Here is a 23726-nt window from a genome sequence, read left to right as displayed (position 1 = left end):
CATATTGAATTTAGAACCAATTGGGGTTGAGTATGCACTGAATGAAAATATTGTATTTGTTCTTATTCCATCATTATAAGCACCATCAATCAAATCACAGTGAATTAATACAGAATTTATTCCTGAGGATATTTGAATGACATTATCACTGTAAAATGTCCCATTAGTTTCAATCTTTTTTGAGGAGAAATGAAATAACTCTGTAAATGAATTATCAATTGTGAAATCAACCTTGCAGTTATTTTTAAGTTTAATCACTGATTTTGAAGTATGTTTTTGAATATCTATCATAATATTTTTTGGTTCATCACCCTGTTCTTTCATAATAGTCAAGTTGCCAAAATGTTGACCCTGCAATGTTAGGGCCCTGTCACACCTTGACATTTTAGCCAGCAATAGCAATGTATAAACATGTATGTAAAACATTGGCGTACGCTGAAATTTTGATGTTTTTTTTTAAGTTTTGGGCGTATTCATAACGTGTTGGTCGTATGCATAACATATTAGTAACGGGCACAGAACGTTTCGTTATGTTATTGATAACTTTCACCAACGAATGCTTAGCTGGTCGGCGTTCACAACCTATGCCCAACGATAGTTTAACTTACGCATACTGCACTAAACGTATCGCCGGCGAACTTGTGGCGTAGCCTGTTAAGAACCTGCCGGATGCTGATTTAAATCATAACCGCCTGAGAATTTGAAGTGTCAACATCGCAGTCACACCTTGACGATTTTGCCAGTGTATGCCGGCCTATGAAAAATGTGTCTAAAACGCTCGGCATACATCAAATACGGTATAGGTAAGTTGTGTATACGTTAAGAGTAGGCTGGAAAACAATGAAGTACGCTGTCATATTACGTGGTACGTGTAATACATCATGAAATTTCAAGCATATTGAAAATTTTACTACGTACTCGGCGTATGGCTAACATGTTCCGCATGTGTTGCCATATGTTCCTGGCACGCTCCGCGATCGTTTACACATGACTGACACACGTTACTTGTAGGTCACTCATAAGTTTAAACACGTCAAGGTAATATTTAACATACCCACAACCTAATTTTCAATCAATGGGTAACGTCCTTTTAACCTATGAGTAGCGTGCTCTGAAACTATGCTTAATGTGCTTGAAACCTATGAGTAACGTGCATTGAACCTATTTGTAACTTGCCTTGAACCAACGACTAGCGTGCTCTGAACCTATGAGTAACGTGCGTTTAACCTATGTGTAGCATGCTTTGAACCTAAGTATAACGTACTTCTAACCTTTGAGTAACATGCTATGAACCTATTTGTAACGTATCTAAAACGCACATTGTCGTATGTAGACCAATTAGATTGACGTCTTCCGTACGACCACAGCACTTACTGAACGTGTTTCTAACTTGCATCTACTGTGTAATGGCATATTGGCAGCTTTAAGGGGAATTGGTATACACAAATGGGCTTCACAAGAGGAACCCATCATTGTTCCAGACTCCATGTTGAGTAGATGTCAATGCCAGTTGTATCAGTAGTAGTAGTTGGTGTGCATGACAGTAGTTGTAGTAGTATGTGAGCGTGATGGGGAGGGTGTGGGTGATGATGGATCCTCTTATCATCCACGAATAGGAGACTACTTTGCACCATTGTTTGCTGTTCTTTTTGGCTAATTTTTTTTCCTCATTCCCACGATGAAATATTTCTTTGTTTTACTTTGTAAAGTATTAAAAACGACTTTGACAAATGCATAATGTACTATTAATTAACACAGAACGCTTCGATAACTTATAGATAAGGTATACCAACGATTGTTTATCGTGTTTTAGTCGTCCACAACCTATGCCCAACGATAATCTAGCATATGCATAGCATAATAATTCCCAAGCACATTATTCATAGGTTATAAATAAGTCACGGGTACCCCAAACATTACTTTGATGTGTTTCGACATATGAGGAACTTTCAAGTAGCGTGTTGCGAAGTGTGAACAACGTTCGTGTAGCGTGCTTACAAAACGTAACTCATAGGTTAGAAATAAGTTTCGGGTACGCGAATGTTACCTCTACGTGTTTCGACTTATGAGTAACATACAATTAACGTGTGTCAACGATCGCATAACGTTCCTACAACTTATGGCTAGCGTAGCAGAACGTGTGAGCCAAACGCCGAATACGTCGTAAAATTTCAAGCATGCAAAATTTTTTGGACAACCAAAAAGTACAACGTTTTAAACCAGCGTAATACGACCTATGGTAGTGTTTTTCAGCGTGCACCTAACGTACACATAACGTACCCATAACGTATTGGACGTGTGCCAGCGTTTTTGACAAATTTTTCATAAATCGCCATATGCTGGCTAAATCGTCAAGGTGTGACAGCCCCTTTAACTACTGTGAACTTTTTTCACGGAAATGTGTTCTATATAGTTCGGAGAGCCGAATTAGCTTGGTTGCTACTTGTGCGACGTTGAGCATTTTTCAGAATTCAATATGGCGGCCGCCACCTGCTTGGATGTTATCCAATTTTCAACTTTTGATGTCGATGACCTAGAGGGTCGTGTAATACCTATTTGTAGGGATTTGCGAGTGCGAGGAGTCCATTTCTGGAGTTATTTTTTGGATACGGGGTCAAAGTCAAGGTTAAAATGAAGGTCAAAGGTCAAACTAAGAAACTTTAATGTATTGTCATTGTTCATAAGACATGAAGACGGAACCAGAGACCTCTTACGCACAGTACCATGACCTCTATTGAGACATTGAGCACAGCATTACCAGCCATCAGTGGTCACAATCCTCTACTGCTCTTCATCATGATCATATACACGTAGCTCCCCTTCGTCGTCTTCGATATCCATCTGCTTGCTGGTGAAACGACTACAGCAGGCAACTCCTCCCTCACACTTGCAGTAGTCCGTGCATGAAAGGCCTGCGCTGTTGCAGCTGCAGCGTGCACCGCTGCATGCCTTGCCCTCTGTGGTGCAGCTGCAGATCACTACATCCAGAAGCGCTTGGGGAGCAACTGGCGCTGTTGATACGGCCAGTGTGACGGAGGAGCCTTCGATGCTCCAACCGAAGTTGGTAATATCTCGTGCTTCTTCGGGTGTGTCACATTGGTCCGCTGCCTTCCACAGTAGCATCTGAAGGTGAGCTCGGAGCATGTGCAGCTGCATGTTGACATCAGTCGGCAGCAGTTTCTTCAATGGCGGAGTCTTACTGCAGCGGTAAAAGCGAGCACGTGCGTCATTCATTGTCATACAGCTCTTCTGTCCATAGAGGGGTAAGAAGAAGCTGTCTGCTGTCGCCTTGAGCTGAGTGTGGGTCGCGCCAGGCTGTCCGAGTACTTGATCGAGACCTGGTATGTCTATCTCCAGGAGTTGAGCGCCAACTGCTTTCCTTTCCCGAAGGGGTACGTCACCGTATAGCAGGCCGACAGCGCATGGAGACCGAGAAGCTGCCTGCACTCTCTGGGCATAATCTCTCGAAGGTTTCGTTGACGTCCAGGACATCGCCATTCCACTTTTCCATTTGAAATTTGGCAACGACCCGCATCCTCGATGTCCAGTACACGAGGAGGATGAAGACGTCGGTGTCGTCACTGAGGATGCGGTTGGTCTTGATGCCGTCCGTCGCTGCCTTCAGCATGTAGCTGCAGAGGGTGATGTCTTCCTCAGCATGGGTGATGACAGTCCAGCTTGCTGACGAGCTGGATGTTGTGTGGAAGGGGATAGCCACATAGGATGTTGTTGAGCAGACTCTTGTTCATGGCATTGTGAAGAATAGCTTCACGGCATGGAAGGGGGGTGTTTGGGGTCAGCCGGACTTCCTTGGCTCTTCCTCTTCTCGTCCGCTTGTGGTCCTTTGCACTAGGAGCTTCTTGGTCGTACCTTTCGAACAGGATGATTTTCTTGGAGCCAGGAGGGTAGTGGGCCAGTCGAGCGCCAAAGCTTGCAGCCAGGTCTCCTGCGGTTCTGGCGACTGGCCAGACGACGTGGTACAGCAGCTGGCCGGCATCAACCAGCACCACGTATGGAGCAGGTGGAGTCGTGACAGAGACACCGAGACACTTGACGAGCACAGCCTTGACCCCCTTCCTCAAGCAGCTGTACTCGTCGATCAGGGCTGGAGGGACTGGACTCAGATCAAATTGTAAGACGTCGACTACTTCCATGCTGCGCTGCTGCCCCACAACCAACAGCGTCTTGACGTCGTAGATGGCCTTTTCCTTGACAGTGACTGCCTTCTTGAGTGCCTCCATTGGTTTGACCTGCTTCTTCATGGTTGTGTGGAAGTCACTGCTTCGCAAAGCGGAGAACTGCTTGCTCTGCTCACTCCTGATGGCCAGTGCATCCTGAACGTTCAATCTGTCGGGCGCCACTTGGCCGTTGCAGATGTTATAGTCACCTGGATGCTGCTCGATGAGGGGGTGAGTGTACTTCTCCAGCTCCGCCATGATCTTCCTCCGATCGGCCTCGTCCAGTCTCCTTCTTCCCTCTCCTTCCTCCTAGTGCTTGTTATTCTCCTCGCCGTCCACACCACCATGTGGCTTCTCCTCTTCCCCAGCTTCATTGTACATATTTTCCATGGCGATGTCAAGATGGGCACACACACAGCCACTTGCTCGGCGCTCGTCGAAATGCCCTTCATACCTCCAGCACCCTTCCCTCGCTTGATATACGTCTGCTCGCCGAACTGATTTGCTGGCACTGCGGTCCCACCATCCGAGTGCCGACAGATGTGCACGCCTGTCAGTAGGTCTTCCTTGGCATGCTGGGTAAGGTGCTCCATCTGTCGCACATACCAGCTCAGGTAGCGGGCATAATTGTGGTGACCTGCCACGAAGAAATACGGCAGCATCGCCTTGAGACAGTGCTGCTGGAGGAGGAAGTCACCGTTCCGCTCTCTGCGCAGGAACATGAGCGCCAGCAGTGGAGGCTTGACGAGGCAGTCCACCCATATTGTTTCTGGTTTCTGCCGCCTCCCGGTCGGGTGTTCTCTGGCTGTCTCCAGGTAGTCGCTAAGCTCCTGGTATGTCTTGGTGCCGTTTGAGTAGAAACTCTGCAGCAACACGGCGATGATGAGACGCTATGCCCGTACAGCATTTGTCCAGGCCTTCCCGTTGACGATGCTGGTGATGCCACCAAACGCTGCGCTCCTGTGAACTTCCTCGCAAGATGCCTTCATCAGTGTCCCTATACAGCCCAGGAAACTCATGAGAGTGTGCATCATGCCCAGGTGAAATATGAGCCTGGTCCAGCGCTGAGGGTCGTTCCATTGGATTATGCATGCTGTCTGATACAGTTGGAGGTCGACTGAGAGTTTGGTGTACTGCATCCCGAAAGTATTGAGAGTCCTTTTGAGATGCACAAGCGTAGTCAGAATGGTGGCGAGTTGATCATCGGTCCGAACACCACCAGTGTCTTGGGCTTCTGGCAGAGCCCGCCACCAGTCGGTCTTGCTGAACATTGAAGCCCACCCACTCGACCGGCTTGTTGTTCTCGTGGACTTGCGACAGCTACGCCGCATCTCGCTGCTGACTGAACCTGACTGCAGCGGACTGAAGCTGTGACTCGTCAGCGGACAGAGCTTTCGTCGGAAGCAGAGGTGGGTTCAGATTGGAAGGCCCCGTGTAGTGCTCCAGCTGTATAGCCTGGTGGGTGTCGCAGAGAGGACGCCTCATGTTTCTTGAGTCGAGGGATCTTGAGCTGCATCACGCCAATGTTTCCTGTCTCGATGATGCCGGTAGGTTGCTGGGTGAACTCCATGTCCATGGCATGAGTGGCCTTTGTCCCATTGGGGCTCGCGATGTACAAGTCATAGTTGTCAGCACAGCTGAAATAGGGCCGTTCTCCATGCTCAAGCCGAGTTTCTTGTGGTAATCTAACTGTTTGTCTGACACGAACTTGGCCACTGACTTGCGGAAGCGCAGCACTTCATCGTAGGTGCTTGTGATGCCGTGCTCGTTGAGAGTATTGATGCGCTCTGAACTGCCATGCTTGTGGTGTAGTTTCACAGCCAGCCCGAGTGTGGTCTGGTTTCTGCCGGCACCGCCAATGTGCTGCTGAATGCACTGAGCCAAGGTCAGTGACGGCTTGGTGCCTCCTGATACGAGGCTCGAGACGAGTTTAAGAAGAGTCGCACTGGTGCTCTCGATGACCTTCTGATGAGTATAGGCACTGAGGTTGTAGTCCCCAGGCCTAGGTGTCGCCATGACCTCGCTCCAGATCTTCCTCACCAGCTTCTCCAGCTCGTCGTCGTCGCCCTTGCTCTTGCTTATCTTGACAAGTTTGATAAACTTTCCGAGGCTGGCTTTAAATCCAACTATGCTGTCACAGCCCTCGATGTGGAGCACGAGCAGCTCATCGCCGAAGTGGGCCGTGACGCTGGACACAAACTGTCTTCTTGACACAGTGCCTGAAGCAGCGAGATACATGGAGTACAGCTCCGATGTCGTCCACGTCTATGTCGCGTTCTCAGCCATCTTCGAGACGAGGGACCTCAGCGCCTCCTCCACAGGCGCCATGATGGAGGGATGGGTCACGGGAATACACGGAAACGATTGTAACAGTGGATATGGTAATGTGCATCAGCAGCAGGCAGATCAATGACCCCACTGAGTCTAGCCGTTACCTCGTTAGCCCACTGGTCCTGTCTCTCATCACAGAGGTTTTCCAACTGTTGCTTGAACGTGATAGCATGACCCCTATCTACAGTTTTACACTGTCTGACCTTCACCCACCTGTGTGGGTTCTTACTGTCTTTCGGCTCACAGTCTCGCTTGAAATCAAAGTCACTTCATTGGGACTTCAACAGCCTTTTGGAAACACCAATGTGAGCCCGTGTCGACTTTCTCTTTCTCTGTTCTTTGTTTCTACTCGTCGATGTATAGCTACAGTAACATGATTTGTGAGCAAGAATATCACTTTCTGACAGAGTTGGGTACAGTTCATCACGTTTTGCTTTGCTTGTAGTGACGATCTTCTGCACGGCCACGGTCTTGAATGTCTGTAACGCTCCCTGGGCGTTACATGGACTGAAGAGGCACTTCCCCTCTCCAGCAGGCATGGTGACTGTGACGGCCTGGGGTACTGCAGGACTGCTGCTGGGATGCTGATCACGCCGGCTCATCGCACTATGAAATTAGGAAAAAAGTTGTAAACCATGGCGCACAATTGATTATTATGAACATATACCAGATTATAAAGTAAACCAGAATGGTATGCAGATAATCAACAATCACAGAATGGTATGCAGCTAATAAACCACGAGAAGATCAAGAACGATTCAGTCAATAGAGGTAATTTTCCTGATTTATGGTCAAATTTGACATTTGACCTTGACTTTGACCCCGTATCCAAAAAAATAACTCCGGAAATGTACTCCCCACCCTCAAAAACCCATAAAAAGAGATATTACACGACCATCTAGGTCATCGAGATCAAAAGTTGAAAATTGGCCAACATCCAAGATGGCGGCGGCCGCCATCTTTAATTCTGAGAAATGCTCAACTTCGCACAAGTCGCAATCAACCTAAGTTGGCTCTCCTAACTATATAGAACATATTTCTGTGAAAAAAGTTCGCAGTAGTTAACATTGCAGGGTCTCATGAAGGATATATAGGGCCAGCAACTCGACTATAAGGCGAGCAATTTCGGAAGATATTTGAGAAATCTCATGTGCTCCGGGTGAATCTGTTATTGTTTTGTATCCACTTTCCGGATTATACCTAAACTTGTCATTTTTCTCAGTGATATTAAATAAGGTATTATAAGTTTCCATGGACAATAAAGACAATATTCATTTGTTGCGTCAAGGTGTTTTTCTAATGGCCTGATGCTTAATATCAGTACTCATTTATTTTGCTATTTTTCGACTGAGATTGTGCCCTCAAAATTAGTTTCAGACTGTGGAACTTGTTGGATTGACCAGATAGCTTTGATGTGGTGTACCTACTTTTTGGGTTATCGAGTCGGGGTTTTATTCCCTCGAAACATGTAGTATGTGAGCTGGAACGATAGCTGAGAGATGCGTGCACTCACCTCCCAACTGTCCAGCCTGGGTTTGAATCCCAACCCAGCTATAAGCTGTCACCGTGGTGCTTCAAGACAGGGCGAGGCATCAATGTGTGCACCGACTCTCCGATGGACGTTAAAATCGGTGTCCCGTATGCCGGCAATAGTTGGTGGATGTTAAAGATCCCACGGTGTCCTTTGCAAAGATTAGGGGAGTTATTGCAGGCACCCTGAACAAATTCCAACTCTCTGCCTGTGTGACGGCAGCAAGTGATCTGGTTTTCTTCGAGCTTCCTTAACACCAGGTTACAATGCTTGCCATCTTCATGTGGCTGCTGTCTGGGAATCAACTCCAACACTGTAAATCTATTAACAAATTGATGAGTCAGTTTGCATGTTTCATGTGAAGGGCCTTCTTTGGTTACGAATGGCAAACAAGTCCATTTTTGCGTGCCGGGGACCGGTGGTGAGAACGACCGCGAGGTGGGGGAAGTTACGTCGTCTCCCATCAGACTCTCAGAATTTGTAGGCCGTTGCTCCGGATAATTCCGTGACGCGGCGGGTTGCTTACCCGACCGTGGACACCAATACCTCCACCGCGTAGTGTAGGTTCTTTTTTTTCTCAAACCAATTTACCTAATTAACCATGTGGTGTCGTCTACCAGGGAACCACGCCCTCGCATGCCTTGCCCGAACCGGGTCGCTCTACCAACTACGGTGGAGTACCAACTACCAACTCCGGATGGGATGCAGCCGAGCGGAACTACCAAGGACATACCGGCTAGAATGAACAGATTATCGGGGATAAGACCCGGCTAAACTTAGATCCGAACCATGCTGGACCAATGAAGGAAAAGACGAAAACGAACTGGGAACATTTCTACAATAATGTATTGACAATAAAGCGAGGAAACTTATGTGGTACAGGTAATAGATTTATTGGGGTGTTATGCAGGGGAAGGTGAGAGATGTAGTGCGACAATTTTACAGCAACTTACAAAGGAGACAGAGAGTAGACTTACGTGGGAATAAAACAGGCAAGATTTAAAATGATCAAATAAAAACACTTATGCAATTCTACTTAAAGACGGCGCCACACACTCAGACGTGCACTCAGCCGAAAATAAACCCAGATGTTTGCAAAGGATCCCCGCAGCGAGAGAGGGAGGTGAGCTGAGATCGCAGTTCTCTCGGGTACCTGAACGCTGGAGGGAAAGGGTGCTCCGTGGTGCGACACGTGTCAATGGTCGTGCGGCATGGTCCACGGCCGCTCGCGTGGAGACTGTGCCTGCGAAAGAGCCCGGGTCGAGTAGATCAGAGTCCGAGGTGGGGATCAGGGTTTCCAGCTCACTCCCAAGATGACTCACTTTCCAGCTCACTCGCTCACCCTCTCAGCACTCTACCCTGAGGATGGTGTCGTAATTTATAGACCTTCCTCAGCGGGGAGGGGCCTTGGTGAAGCCGACGTCACTGTTCGCCCTGATTGGACTGGGCTTCCATGGGACCGCCCTATCTGGTCGGGGTTTCGGCCATACCGGGAAGCCCGCCCACTCCACAGTTGCGGATTCGCCAAAAAGGAACTACACAAAGAGGATTTTGCCTCGGAGAGTGATTCGCCGGTTGGGCAAGTAGGCGAACAAGCGTTTGTTCAGCCCATGCTAGAGGAAGGTACTGTGGTTCATAATGGAGGGGATATAAAGATTTATTAATCCAACTAAAAAAACATCACAACACACCTCTTTGAAGCCAACTAAACACAAGGAGGGGTTCTATCTACACATATACTTCATGGAATAACTGACTTCGGGACAACTGTGTGTTTTTATGCATATGGTTCCTGGAACCGTAACACTATGTAGGAGTATTATTATTATTATTAGTTTTTATTTGTGTGTTTTTTTTAAAGGAGATCTTAAGCCGGCTATCCTCTTTGCTAATACTGCACTGTCTATAGGTGTGGACATTAAGATCCTTGCAAAAAGTAGGCTATTGTATACCATAGCCAAATTCCAGCCACATTTAATGGCTCTTCACTAACACTATCCATAACTGTGCATAGAAGAGTTAAGTGTCAGCACATCACATCAGGGTACGGGAAAGTAAGATAGTCCTGTGGTCATCCCAGTCTGCGCATCTAGGTTGAGTGTAACTTAAAAGTGGGTGCATAACAGCCTGACATTAGTCGAATTTTTTCGCAAATATATAACCGAAGGATCCGTTTGCAGCCTGTGGTGGACATCGTGATGCCCAACACCACAGGAGTGTACTGTATACCTACAATAAATAACTAGAACGGCACTCAATAGAGCGCATACCTCCACCAGGCTGAACAGATGACGCTTTGTATTCCTCTGATAGGCCGAATCTGTTGTCCCACTGATAGGCCTCGATCAAAATCTAATCGGCTTGTTCTTGTCACCGACCCAACTCATCCACCAAGTTTTGTCGTAATCTGTCCACAACTTTTTTGAGATATGCTATCTATATATCGTTTTTGGCACCATCACATCTCTCAATGGTGAAGAATCGTTTGCGAATTTTTTTTTTAATTCTCATATCCTGATCCAAAATCGAATCTTCACCAAAGAATCGATTCTTCCTTGTCATACACCCAACATGTCCAGCAGGTTTTGGCTGAATCAGTCCATAACTTTTTGAGATATCATGTTATACAGTCGTGGCAAAATACATTGGCACTCTTGCACTTTTTTCAAATATCTCTCAATTTTCTCCAAAAATATGTTGAAATTGACAAAAGTATTTTGTCTCCACGATTCTATATCTCACTGTTAATATTACAGAACCTTTTATTTGTTTTTGATTCAGAACTTAATAGATCCTTTTAAATCAGAAAATAAAAATAAATGGCATTGACAAAATTATTGACACCCTCGACTTCATATTTGGTAGCACGGCCCTTGGACAAAATAACTGTAGTCAAGCACTTCCTAAAAGCATGAATGGAGCTTCCTACACCTCTCTACTGGCAGTTTGCCCCACTCTTCTTGTGCAATCTGCTCCAGTTTTCCAGATTTGAAGGGTATCTTCTCCCAACTGCTGTTTTCAGATCTCCCCACAGGTGTTCAATGGGATTTCGATCTGGACTCATTGCTGCCCACTTCAGAACAGTCCAGCGTTTTGTCTTGAACCATTACTGGGTGCTTTTTGAAGTGTGTTTGGGGTCATTGTCCTGCTGCAAGACCCATGATCTTCGACGGAGACCGAGCTTACTGACACTGGCTTGAACATTGTACTCCAAAATGCCTTGATAATCTCCTGATTTCATGATGCCATGCACACATTCAAGGCACCCAGTGCCAGAGGCAGCACAGCAACCACAAAACATCACTAAATCTCCTCCATGTTTGACTGTAGGGAAGGTGTTCTTTTCTTTGAAGGCTTCATTTTGTTTTCTGTCAACATAGAGATTTTTGGACATAGAGTCAACATAGTGGATTTTCTGTCAACAACATAGAAAAAATGTTCTTTTCCAAAAAGCTCTAATTTTGTCTCTTCTGTCCACGGGACATTCTCCCAGAAGGATTTTGGCTTATTCAGGTGTGTTTTGGTAACTCCAGTCAGGAATTCTTTTGTCTCTCTCTCAGCAGTGGGGTCCTCCTGAGTCTCCTTCCATAGAACCCCCTTTCATTAAGTTGGCGACAGATGGTGTGAGTTGAAACTGTCGTACATTGTGTCTGAAGGTCAGCTTGAATCTGTTTGGCAGTTGATCGAGGTGCTTTCTCCACCATTCAAACAATCGTTCGCTGCAATCTTTGATCAAGTTTTATTTTGCAGCCATGTCCAGGGAGGTTGGCTGCAGTGTCATGGGCCTTAAACTTCCTGATAATATTGAGTACGGTGGACACAAGGACATCATTGTCTCTGGAGATGGACTTGTAGCCTTTATATCTTTCATGTTTGGCTACAATTTTGTGTCTGACCTCCTCAGACAATTCTCTGGCTTTCTTTCTTTTCCCCATGCACATTGCGCTACACACAGTGACCCAAAACAGCAGAACGACTCCTTTACTCCATTCAAACTGGTTGAATGAGTGATTTTTGTATTGCTGGCATTTGCAACTCACCGCAGGTGAGTTCAATTCTAAAGTAAAGGAGAATCACCTGCTTGAGATCTTATTATTTCTCATAACTTCTACAAGGTGCCAATCATATTGTCGGGCCATTTTAGGATTTCTTTGTTGAATAAGCTAAGATTTAGTGGGTTTTTTCAGCTTTTTTTGTGCTGTTCCACTGTAAACCAAAGAAATACACATGTGGATACCAAAATATATTTTAACTTCAACAATTTTCTGGAAGAAATGGTGCATTATTTGAAAAAAGTGCAAGGATGTCAATATTTTTAGCCACTACATTATGTTGTTTTTAACCCGACCACTCAATGGTGAAGAATCACTTTAAAAATTCTACTTTCCGGATTTGAATCTTTACCAAAATCTAATAATTTCATCCTTGTCACACATCCAACATATCCACCAAATTTTATTTGAATCCTCCACAGCTTTTTGAGAAATCCTGTTCACAGACAGAGAAGTAGACACAAACAGACAGTCAGACAGGGGTGAAAACTTATTCTTCGCCCACCACCGGTGGTGGAGGTAATTAAAAAATTATCGGAGCCAGATTTGGATCTTCACCAAAATCAAATCAATTTGTACATGTCACACACCCAACCTGTCCACCAAGTGTTTTTTTTTCCCGAATCGGTCCACAACTTTTTTGAGATGTCCTGTTCACGGATAACAGATAGACAAACAAGGGTGAAAACATAACTTTTGATCACCGTTGAAGACCATGGTGAAACACATGTATCATCTTTGATCAAGTTGTTTTTTTTAACCTCTTTGGAAGGAATGTAAAACTTTAAGCAAGATCTCAAGCTCAAGGCCAATGGATTTATCTAAGGTTTTGTAACAAGTGGGTGGAGGGAGAAGGGCAAAAAAGATCCGGCATCAGCGAAACTCTGCACAGATGTGAGTTCACTTCGATGTGGTTTCCAGCAAGTGTCATACATTACCCCAGTGGCAGATGAGTTTCCTGATGCCATTGGAAGCGAAGTCATGTTTTTGTCTCTGAAAATGTTCGGGTGTGGAAAATTTTTTGACCATCCTCCAGGGAATCGGCATGTTGCACACGTGTGTTTTGTATGATTATTGGATTTGCTTAAATCGGCATAACGAAGAGTATACTAATGATGACTATCAGTCATGACTATGAAGACTGCTAACTCAATGCTTCGCCCATCGATTGTACGTGTGACTGTTAAATCGACGATTTTAAGGAACACTTTGCGAATGTGATCATGCATTCCTTCCATTGTGCACGCGGTGGCGGTATTGCCTCGCTCGCAGCTTCTCATTTGCACTCGTGCGTGGGACACCAAGAAGTGGGCTCGCCAAAGATGGATGCACAGGGGTCGTGGCCGAGCGTGACCGAGCAGCTGGCTAAGGTTGCTTGTGATCTCGGCCTCTTGGGTAAAACACGCTGATGGGAGAGATGTTGAATGTTCTCGCCTTTTGCTTTCTGGATCCTTTAAACTTTGCGAAGAAATTCCCTAGCTCGCGACAGCCCCTCATATCAGTCTAATGATCGAGCGTTGCACATGAGGATTGATACGATCGCAAGTGTGCGAATTGTCCGTCAATGCAATCTCCATTGGAACTGCTCCGCGTCCTCTGTTCGATGTCGCTTCAAAGCCACGATCAATAAGCTGAGCTTTGTCATTTCCTTATAAAATCATAACACTTGATATTTAAACGCAGCATGCAGATGGGAAATGGCACTTCGGAACAAGAAGAATGCGTCATCTCTTCTGGTTTGTTACCTCCACCACCGAAGGTGGGCGGAAGTTAAGTTTTCCCCCCTGACTCTGTCTGTGAGCAGGATCTCAAACAGTTGTCGATGGATTCGGATGAAATTTGGTGGGCAGGTTGGGTGCGTGACAATGACAAACTGATTAGATTTTGGTGAAGATCTGGATCCGTCTACTATAATTGGTCATTCGTCAGCATTCAGAGATGGGGCTAAAAATGATGTATAGCACGATATCTTAAAAAGTTGTGGACGAGTTATTACAAAACTAGTTTGATGAGTTGGTTGGGTGACAAGAACAAGCCGATTCGATTTTGTTTCAGGTTCTGATGCAGATCCGATTTATCAATGAGATACAAAACAAACTGTTCAGTGCCTGCCGGCGGTATGTGCTCTACTGAGTGTCATTCTAGTTGAACACGAACTTGGAACCGAGTAAAAAGTCTGCACTTTTCACTCTGCAAACAAGTATTCCTGCCTTAAAAACACCAGTTTGAGATGAGCATTAGCATCTTAAGGTATGTAATAAACATATGCAGGAGTGACTGTTTAAATTTCCGGAAATATCTTTGTTTTCAAATATTCTAAGAGGTTGTGACGAGCAACGGAGTGGGTATTTGCGCTGTAAATGCGAAGTGCGTATTAACAGAGATTTATCTCGAGCCAACTCATCCTATTTGCATTGTCATCAATAAACATGAGGCGTGCGTGGCAGCATGCGGTGAATGAAGTGGACGTGTGTCCCTTATGTTGGTGAGCACCTTGGGCTGCTGTTCGATCTCGGATTTAGAGGATCCGGAGCAATCGTATCGAACGCTTTGCTCTCAGTGAGTCCTTGTGTCGCACGTTGAGAGCAATGCCAGTGCTACACAATTTGATATTTCCCGATATACAGTATACACGCCATCACGGTCCGACTTGCAAGTGGAAACGTCACCCTATAGTCCCTAGAGTTCGCTCGTGTCTCGGCGGATTCCATTCGGACCAGGAGCACAGAATGGTAATGCAGACTATATTGCATCCATGCAATCACGGGATGATGGATGTGGAATGTGATTTCCCTCTCTGAACACGAGAGGGGAGGGAGAGGGAGGGATTGACCGTTTGCCAAGTCTCTCCTCCTTTGCTTTTGGACTGGTCGTAGAAAAAGAAAAGTTTCCATTTTTAAAAGGGTTCCTTGTAAAATGGTGGTGGAGGTCAAGGCAGCTTGCATGCAGGTTGGCTTGTGTTCAGATCACGATCCACCTGGAATCGGTCACTCTCATGGAATTTCCATTTTGTCATTCTTTTGGAAATTCTAGCATCCGATTGAGACTTGTGCGAAAACTTCAGTTATCAGGCCGACGTCGCTCCAAGCCATGTTGTCTAGCCCACGACATCTGGATTCCCTGCGGGCAGTTTGGATCGGCTGGTGAGCTTCTGGCCACTTGGACTCGCTCATCTCTGCAAATAAACTTCAGCTCGTCAAACTTTATCACCCATTGCACTCCTCGAACCGTGCACAGGGTGGATTTGTAAATTTATAAAAATGCTGTTTGGATGCATTTTCACTGAAATTGAATGGCAAAGTCAAATCTCACAATTAGCATTTTGTTTCCCATCTTTCAGATCAGGTGATCTTACCCTTTCAAGCTCATTCCAAACTTTCGTTAACACTTCCTACATCACCAATCATGTCATTGTTACATTCTCCTTCGTTCTGCAATTAAAAGGAAAAACAAAACTTCGAATTCTTCTTGTAATCGGAATTTTTATTCCGTTAACCGGTTTCAACGATAATTATTATATTATACGCCTTGAGATAGCTGTTCAAACAGAGATAGTTTGTTAACGTCTGTTTGCGATAACTTGCCCTGATGGTTGATACTGTTCTTTTTGAGGGACGGGAAGGATGGGGCAGGAGGGACACGTACAAGCAGACAAATACACGATGGGACAACACAGGACTTGACTTCAGACAAACAGCCTCTGAGCATGAGGAAGTGACACTTTGAGTATCATCTTTTTGATGTCACTCTTGTGTCTGCATTCCACATGGCAATTAAAAACAAATTTTGGAATGTCGAAGTAGAGCGTTTGTCCGTGCTCTATCCTCTAAATGCTGAGCATCAAGCAAGGAAGCAGTTCAAACCATTTTGAAGTTTTTGGTAGGAATTAGCTGGTTTGGAATCAAACCACTGAACTCACAGATTCAAAGCAGACGTTCTAACCATGACAACACCTACTCTATGCCTGGTGTTGGCTTAATGGCGAGAGTGATTGGCTTGGGATCTGAGGATCCTGAGTTCAAATCCTGCTCGGCTGTTGAATTAATACCAGGTGGGGTTAACTCTGCCTGTCATCTTTCCGAGGTCAGCAAAATGTGTGCCAGCTTGCTGGTATCCTGTGTCGGAGTGGCGACCCGGCCAGGATTGTGCCCAATAGCCAATGAGACTCTTTAGGCAGCACCAACGCCGTGCACAGAGTATGGTCCCAATGGATGGATGGATGGAACACCTACTCTGACACCTTTTTCATCCAAACCTTGCTTAAAATAGGAGTTATTTATTAAGCACATCATATCTGTTTCTTTTGTTGTAAAGGGGAGCAAGGGTGGATGGGAGGGGGCTGACAATCTGACTTCCAGTTGAATCTGATGACAGAAGTTGACCAAAGGGGAGAATCTCTAACCCTCTAATTAAGTATTGCGTCATTGGTGCCCAGAATCGGAACATATTGTATTAAACAGTAAAGTGGGGATCCTTTGTGCTATTCAATATGTTTCAAAGAGGTTTGTGCAGCAAACATTTGGGGAACTTTTTCACTAATTTGCATGATTAATGAACTTTATTTTCTTTCCTTTAATTTGCCAAGGAAGAACCGCTGACGTCATGAGTCTCGCCATACGTAATACTGGAGTTATTATCATTATTATTATTATTTTTATCTTTAACTCTTCAACTCCTGAGTGGCATCAAGTCAACATTGGTTTGTTCAACAATCAATGTCATATTTGCCGTCATATGAAAATTCTTTCACTCCGTCGAAAACACACTTTACCCGAGCATTGCGCCTTTCCTCTGAATATGGCAGTTAATTAGTTAATTAGTTAGTTAACTCCTATACCTGTTTTGGGACCTTGGGCAGCTTCTGTTGATTAAGAAAAAACAAGAGTGAGAATTGCTTTGCTTTCCATGTCCCCAACTACCGATGTGATATTTTCCAAGTCTAAAAAGGGCATAACTCTGTGAAAAATTGATGAAACTCCCTGAAACTCGAACTTGTTCTGTAACTTATCGTAATAAAGCCGTGTACCAAGTTTCACATTGAATATGTTCAAGGGTTTGGGGGAAAAGTCTGAAAAACCACAAGTGGGACGGAGAGCCAAACCTAATTAAAATGGGTTCACCACCTTGACACCTGCGCATCTGACCTCCGGTTGAATCTGACATGTTGTCCGCACCTGTTTCTGTTCCACAAAAGTTCACACCTTGACCATCAAAAGTCCTTATAATTTTTTGCTTGTAAATAAATCACCACCCCCTCTTTGTTCCATACATTTTCCTTTTTTCCCCACTTCTTAGTCAATTCCTCTTGTCTCTGCACTCTAATTTCGGAGCTTATTATTGTGATATATGCAGGTGGGGGATTTATTATTGAGACAAGTAAGTGATGGGAAGATGATTTGTGTGAGGAAGGTGAGAGAGGAGGGGGGGGAGGACTGAGGGAAAGGAGTTTAGCAGGTATGGAACATGTCAGAGAAAAAGGAGGGAGTACATGATATACTGTACGTTAGTTAATATTTCATGACATGATATAGATTCAATTCAATCCATTCAATGTCGTTAAAATCCCTTGATACTTGAGTATCATGCCCACCGGGTACCTGCCTTGTTCCTGGCACAATCAGATCCAAGGTTCCCATGATCAGTTGTAAAGACCGTGTTAAGGTGTTTACTCGTCTGGAATAATTATTTGGTTCATTGCGTGCAGCGTTACCGGCACCAAAAGTCATAACATCCTGGGAAATGGAAGATTTTGAAATAAATATTGCGCGAGAATGTTTCCAATTAGCCAGACGCACCCTTTGATGACCATGGCTCATCGGAAATCAACCGCTCGACCTTTGAATGACACTTTGGCTCGAGCAGTTTTTAAAACAGCCATCACCACGGCTGTGCTGCACACGAATATGGTCGATATGGAGACATAGGTAAGGGAGAACAAAGGGAAGGGAGGAGCCTAGTGTGGGGTGGGGGGAGGTTGGGGGGGGAGGCACATAATCAGAGGCAAACATGTGCAGGGACATCGGGGTAGGGGAGCATGCGATTTCCCCCATCACAGCTCTTGCTAACGAGCGCGTTTACCATGTTGAACCCCAATGCAGGGCAACACTCACTGTAGTGTGACGGCATAATAGAACATACCATCGGTTGATGGTAGTTATTGGTGAGAAATCAAATAAACGTGAGGCCGGGGTTCCGTAAATGCATACGTCGAGCGAGGACTGCGCATGCGCTGCACGGTGTACCGGTGAGGGTGCAGGGATGGGATGTGAGAAGAAAGGCGGAGAGGTAAAGGACCGTGATGATAACACATCTTTAGTCCCCTTCCAGACTCCCCAATGTACCGCCCTCCAAAAAATGCTTTTAAATCATTCATTGGGCACATGAGCATCGTGCGGGCGTGGGAACGAATCCCTGCTTCGCTCGGTCACTCTCAAAATGGTCAACCCTCCTGTGCATTGGCAAAAGCACCCTTGCCCATGATGGCCTGTTTGGTGATGACAGCAGCTGGCTTTAGCGGGGGGGCAGTACCACCCTTGATGGGGAAGCGTTGTTGCGGCTTCAAAGGGGAGTAGGGGATTGAACACTGTTTGAGGAGCGTGACCTTGTGTCCTGTGCGGTCATGAGAGTCGAGTGACGCCTTTTAAGACATGTAGGGATGGTGATTCAAGCCTACGGGTGGCAGGGGCGGGTTCATAATCAATATTCCTTTTTCAGCTCAGCATCAATGTTCGAACTATAAACTTATCTCTCAACCAAACGACGAGAGGCAGAGAGAGAGAGAGAGAGGCAGAGAGAGAGAGGCAGAGAGAGAGAGGCAGAGAGAGAGAGAGGCAGAGAGAGAAAGAGAGGCAGAGAGAGAAAGAGAGGCAGAGAGAGAAAGAGAGGCAGAGAGAGAGAGGCAGAGAGAGAGAGGCAGAGAGAGAAAGAGAGGCAGAGAGAGAAAGAGAGGCAGAGAGAGAAAGAGAGGCAGAGAGAGAAAGAGAGGCAGAGAGAGAAAGAGAGGGAGAGAGAGAAAGAGAGGGAGAGAGAGAGAGGCAGAGAGAGAGAGACAGACAGACAGACAGACAGACAGACAGACAGACAGACAGACAGACAGACAGACAGACAGACAGACAGACAGACAGACAGACAGACAGACAGACAGACAGACAGACAGACAGACAGACAGACAGACAGACAGAGAGACAGAGACAGACAGACGCAAGACCCTGTGCGATATGGGCTTGCTGTACACGCGTGTTCATCCCCTTGCGCGCTGAGCGTCGTGCGGGGGGCATAGCATGGGGAGGAGGATGGGAGGGAGCATGCGGGCACGGCCGTTTGGTTCCTCCGGCTGTGCCGTGCGTTTCGTTGCCCGTGCGCGGTGAGGACGAACAATCCTCTGGATTCCCCGGTGGTTTGTCCTTCTCTGACGTAATTGCGATCGTCGGAGCAACGGATCACTGCCACGATTGGTCAACATCGGGTTCATCTGAGAGTCGTTCAGAGAGCTTCGGCACGGTGACCGCACCATCCATCCAAGTATAATGATGCGAATCCCCAGGTGGAGAGGGGAGGTGGCCCCTGGGTCATAAGTCAAGGCCGATGGATGACTAAAAGGGACGGGCAGATTGTGGCGCCTCGCAGCATGGGCCGGCGCTCTGCGAACTCACCGTTACGAGGTCAACATGTCCGGAGGGTGTTCGTGTAGGTGAAAAGTGCTTGTGTGGAATCGGTCGCTTTGTTTGAGCCAGAGTTGGAGGGAAGCGGTGCGAATATGACGCCCTTGCTCGCTTTGAACATCACGAATGCGACCGCGGCAGGGGCTTCGGTGCCCATGCTCAAGCTGGGCGTCGTTCTCAGCACTATGGCCATGGTGACCAACTGGATGTCCCAGACCCTTCCCGGGCTGGTCGGGCTAAACCTCACCAAGCTAAATGTAGCACAGAGCGGGGAAATGGATACGCTATCCGCTGTGAGTATTGTCTACGGTGCGCGGAAATGTCGGTGTTGCTTTGATGCAGAGGCCCAGTTGTGCTCCGGACTCAAGAGAGCGGAACGCAGGGGTTTCTGATGATTAATATGATCCCCGGTGGAGTCCGGTCTGGAGCTGCCGGAATCGATCGTGCAGAGCGCATGAGTCCCCGAATAAATCTTCTTAAAACGGGCTGTCCTTGCGCTACACCGGACCCCGAGCATGCGCATCCCGCCCGTGTACGGTGTTTCCACCCGCAAGTCGATATGCGAGAATTGCTAGTAGACCCGGAGCCATGAATCATCTGACACAGAGTGTGCTTCACTCCGGAGAAGCAAAATGGGGAGCACATGAAAAAGGCAAAACCAAAAAGACAGTAGAAGCGAAATGATGAAAGGTGTACAGGTGATGATTGTGTATTAACGCTCGGTTGAATGAAATGTTTTTCTCCCTCAATGGGCTCGATGTGTCTCTTATGGGCGTCCCTGCAGAGATGCATTTGAACCCTTCAACGTCCAGGAATGTCTGTCGTAACAGGTGGTGAGACAACATTGCTGAGCTTTTTTATTACTACAACGGGAATATTGCTTTCTCGGAAGGGAAGGTCTTATGATTATAGGGAATGCTAATGAGCAGGCAAAACGATGAAGTGCTGCTGTCAAAACTTCCCCAGGATTCTTTGATCAACACAGGAGTGTGTTTGAGTTTTAATCCGGCCCAGGCGATGTACGTCTGCCTCCTGGCACTGCATCGATTCCATTCTGCTGCGTTCATTAGTACCGACGTTATTTATTTGCGCTCTTAATTACCGTGTTCGTCACCTCTTCCAAGCACATTGGCTCCAGGTGAACCACGCGTGGGTCACACGCATATACAAACACGCTCCTGCCCATGTTGCGACGTGTGATAGTGATGCGTGCCGATCGCTCTCACCGCCTTTTCCACAACCGGTGAGACGAACATCTCATTGACAGACAATCATGACGACAGCTGGACTGCAAGTCCCAAAGGCCTTGGCCAGGCAACAGGTGAATGGCACACCTGGTGTGCTGAACAGCCTCCCTTAGCTTCATGAAAATACCCAAACTTCCCTTCATAATGCACTGAATGGGACTGCCCTCATCGCCCTGGAGACCATGGACATCTGATGCAGCTTGAGTTACCCTTAGTAATTACGTTTTTAACCTTCTTGCGTTTGTAGTGGTGTTCTTTAGATGCTCACATCATTTGAAGGTTACTGCAAAGGATGAGTCAAGCTTCAAGAGTTCCATAAACGAAAGGGGGTCACATGCATCACCATGTGACTGCATTGGCAGGGAAAGAGGCGCAGGTGCATGGAAAAGGAAATTAAATTACTGTTGCCATATGAAATAGAATGAAGGGAAATTAACACTTTTCTCATCCCTTGTTCAACTCTTTGGACTGTTGGCTTCCCCAGCCACCCGTGATGCCACCTTGGTTGTGGAAAGATCTGCAACCATTAGACTTTTTGTAATTCATTGTGGTCCAAGACATTCTCACAAACTCCTACCTCGGAGAGGGGTATGCGCCAGTCCCTTTGTTTCGAGACTAGCCGAGGGGTCCACAATCTGCAAAGTTTCCTTCCTTGCTTCGTATGCAATCTGATGTTAAACATTCATTTTTGATTGGACTGCAGCTGCCAGGATTTCTTTCCAGGAGTTGTCATTTCTTTCCATTGTTTGTGCTGGCAGCAGAAGCCAATTGCCATGGGATCCACATTTTTTTTTTCAGTACATTTTCCTCCTGAGGAGCTGACGATATCAAATAATAAGCACCTGTTATCTTATTCATATATTTTATGATTTGTGAGAATTTAAACATAATTTTTCGAAGATGAAAAGTCCATCGTGCACTTGGTGACGTTGAAATAAAGGTTTGTCGAGCCCGTACCTTTCTGTATCTCGAGTAACAACGTCACCATATGTCTTGCTTTTAGTTTGTTATTCTCCACCTCATTCTTCAAGTTAACATCTGTCAACAAAACGGTGTTCTTGTAACCTTGTAATGTTTACGTTGTTTATGCATTATCAAAAATTTCACTCCTAGTGCCTTCAATCCCAGAGGTAAAATGTGGGTGCGGGGTACGTTGAGTCACCTAGCTTGTTGGCCAGTTAATAGCGAGTACTAGCATGTTGGCCTAGTTCACCCCCATTTTCCGCTACATCATGCATTTACTTGAGGTTTTACTTGTCCTCATGGCGAGAAGTAAGTGTAGGAGTATGTGAAGCCACTTACCTGGCCGGTAGATGATGAATAGTGTGCTCGATTTACTTGCATTGGCAATCTGACGACGACAGATACTCTTGATATTTTTCATTGTTTGAAACAACTCCTTCAGTCTGTCCTCTGCTCTCTACCATGTTGTGTCCCTGTCCATCCTTCGCAGGGTTTTATGCCACGGCCTGATGAGGGTTGGCAAGTTTTCACATCAGCACAGGATGCGGATGGGAAATGCGTATGTACGGTCGTGGCCCCCCAGCAAAGTGCCTGTTCGAGAGATGCGCGTTCACGCCAACTTCGACAACTCCTCGAGAAGGTGCACTGCGACCTTTAATCAGCAACACACCCTCTCGTAACTCACCCACTGCTGAAATTTCTAATCCACACACCGACTTGAAATTCGGATTTTCCTAAATGGGGATATGTTTGTCATTCCACGGTCGTACGCATCACCGTTAGTGTCACTATTACACACCAATCGTGTTGACTCATTCATTTAGTTGCCTATTTCATCCATTTTTCCCATTGATGTTCACTCGGAAACCCCGTAGGTCCATCAACCCTATAATTCAAGGTTGCCACGGGCATTTGCATGAGGGCCTCCTTACAACGCATATTATCCATTAAATAAACTGCTCATTGCCTGACTAAGGGGTTATTCATGCATCCAACTAAATGCTTTGTTTGTGCATAGTGATTGTAATCTGGCTTCAGGAATTTGCTTCAATTTCTATTGTTATTTACAAAAAGGATCCTTTAATTATTCCACACGAGTTTGGGAGATTATTTCCTCTTTTATTCATTCTTTATTATTCATTTGTTTGTGAGCACTTGATTAATACTGTGAGCACATGGACACTGCATGGAAATTCTGACGAATACATTTTCTGATATATACAGTTGAGAATTGTACAAACTAGCATTGCCCCACCTTAGGGGGGCAATATGGAACAGTGATATTTCCACAAAGTGATACTTCTGGAACACACTGTACACTTGAAGAAATTGTTGCATGGTACTCAATCTGGGGAAATGACAGATGCATTGTATGACATCATTATTGAAGGGGCACTCGGGATGAAAATATATATATATATATATATATATATATATATACATATATACATATACTCATTGTATGTGAGTCACCTGAATACGTGACTTCCGTCCTCAGACATAATAATAATAAGACACCTAAAGTGCAGTTGTAGAGACATTCGCTGTATTTATTACGTATGATGGGAATGCCTACACATCATGATTGGGCTGTGAAGGGGACCAATTAGCATCAGGTTTGGGGGATTGCAGGATGGATTTGCTTCTGGTTTGGGTGTTTGGGTCACCGGTTTGGTGTCACGTGTTTCATGTTTGCCCCGGATTTTGGTTTTCAGGTTTGACCTTCGTACCCGCAGGTGGGGGCTGTAGGCGATTGCGTAATC

At 45.9% G+C, this 23726-nt stretch overlaps 1 protein-coding gene across 3 annotated transcripts in view; it reads left to right on the top strand.

Moving 5' to 3' along the window:
* Nucleotides 1-23726, top strand: part of LOC147027093 (noelin-like) — a 236346-nt gene that overhangs the window by 32494 nt on the left and 180126 nt on the right. The window contains exons 1-2 of one of the 3 annotated variants that reach the window (XM_085883258.1): nt 19382-20046; nt 22454-22603. The exons of 1 other annotated variant lie outside the window; for it this stretch is intronic. In XM_085883258.1, coding sequence (XP_085739384.1) covers nt 19849-20046; nt 22454-22603 — 348 coding nt within the window. In that variant the 5' untranslated portion in view covers nt 19382-19848. Of the gene's footprint in view, nt 1-19381; nt 20047-22453; nt 22604-23726 lie in introns of those variants that run through there. One more of the 3 variants, XM_085883259.1, reaches the window with a different exon arrangement.

This window comes from Eptatretus burgeri, chromosome 5 (genome assembly GCF_056783735.1).
Source record: "Eptatretus burgeri isolate ZD-2024b chromosome 5, Ebu_testis_v1, whole genome shotgun sequence".
In the NCBI taxonomy this organism is placed as follows: domain Eukaryota; kingdom Metazoa; phylum Chordata; class Myxini; order Myxiniformes; family Myxinidae; genus Eptatretus; species Eptatretus burgeri.
This window is presented reverse-complemented; position numbering and strand designations above follow the sequence as displayed.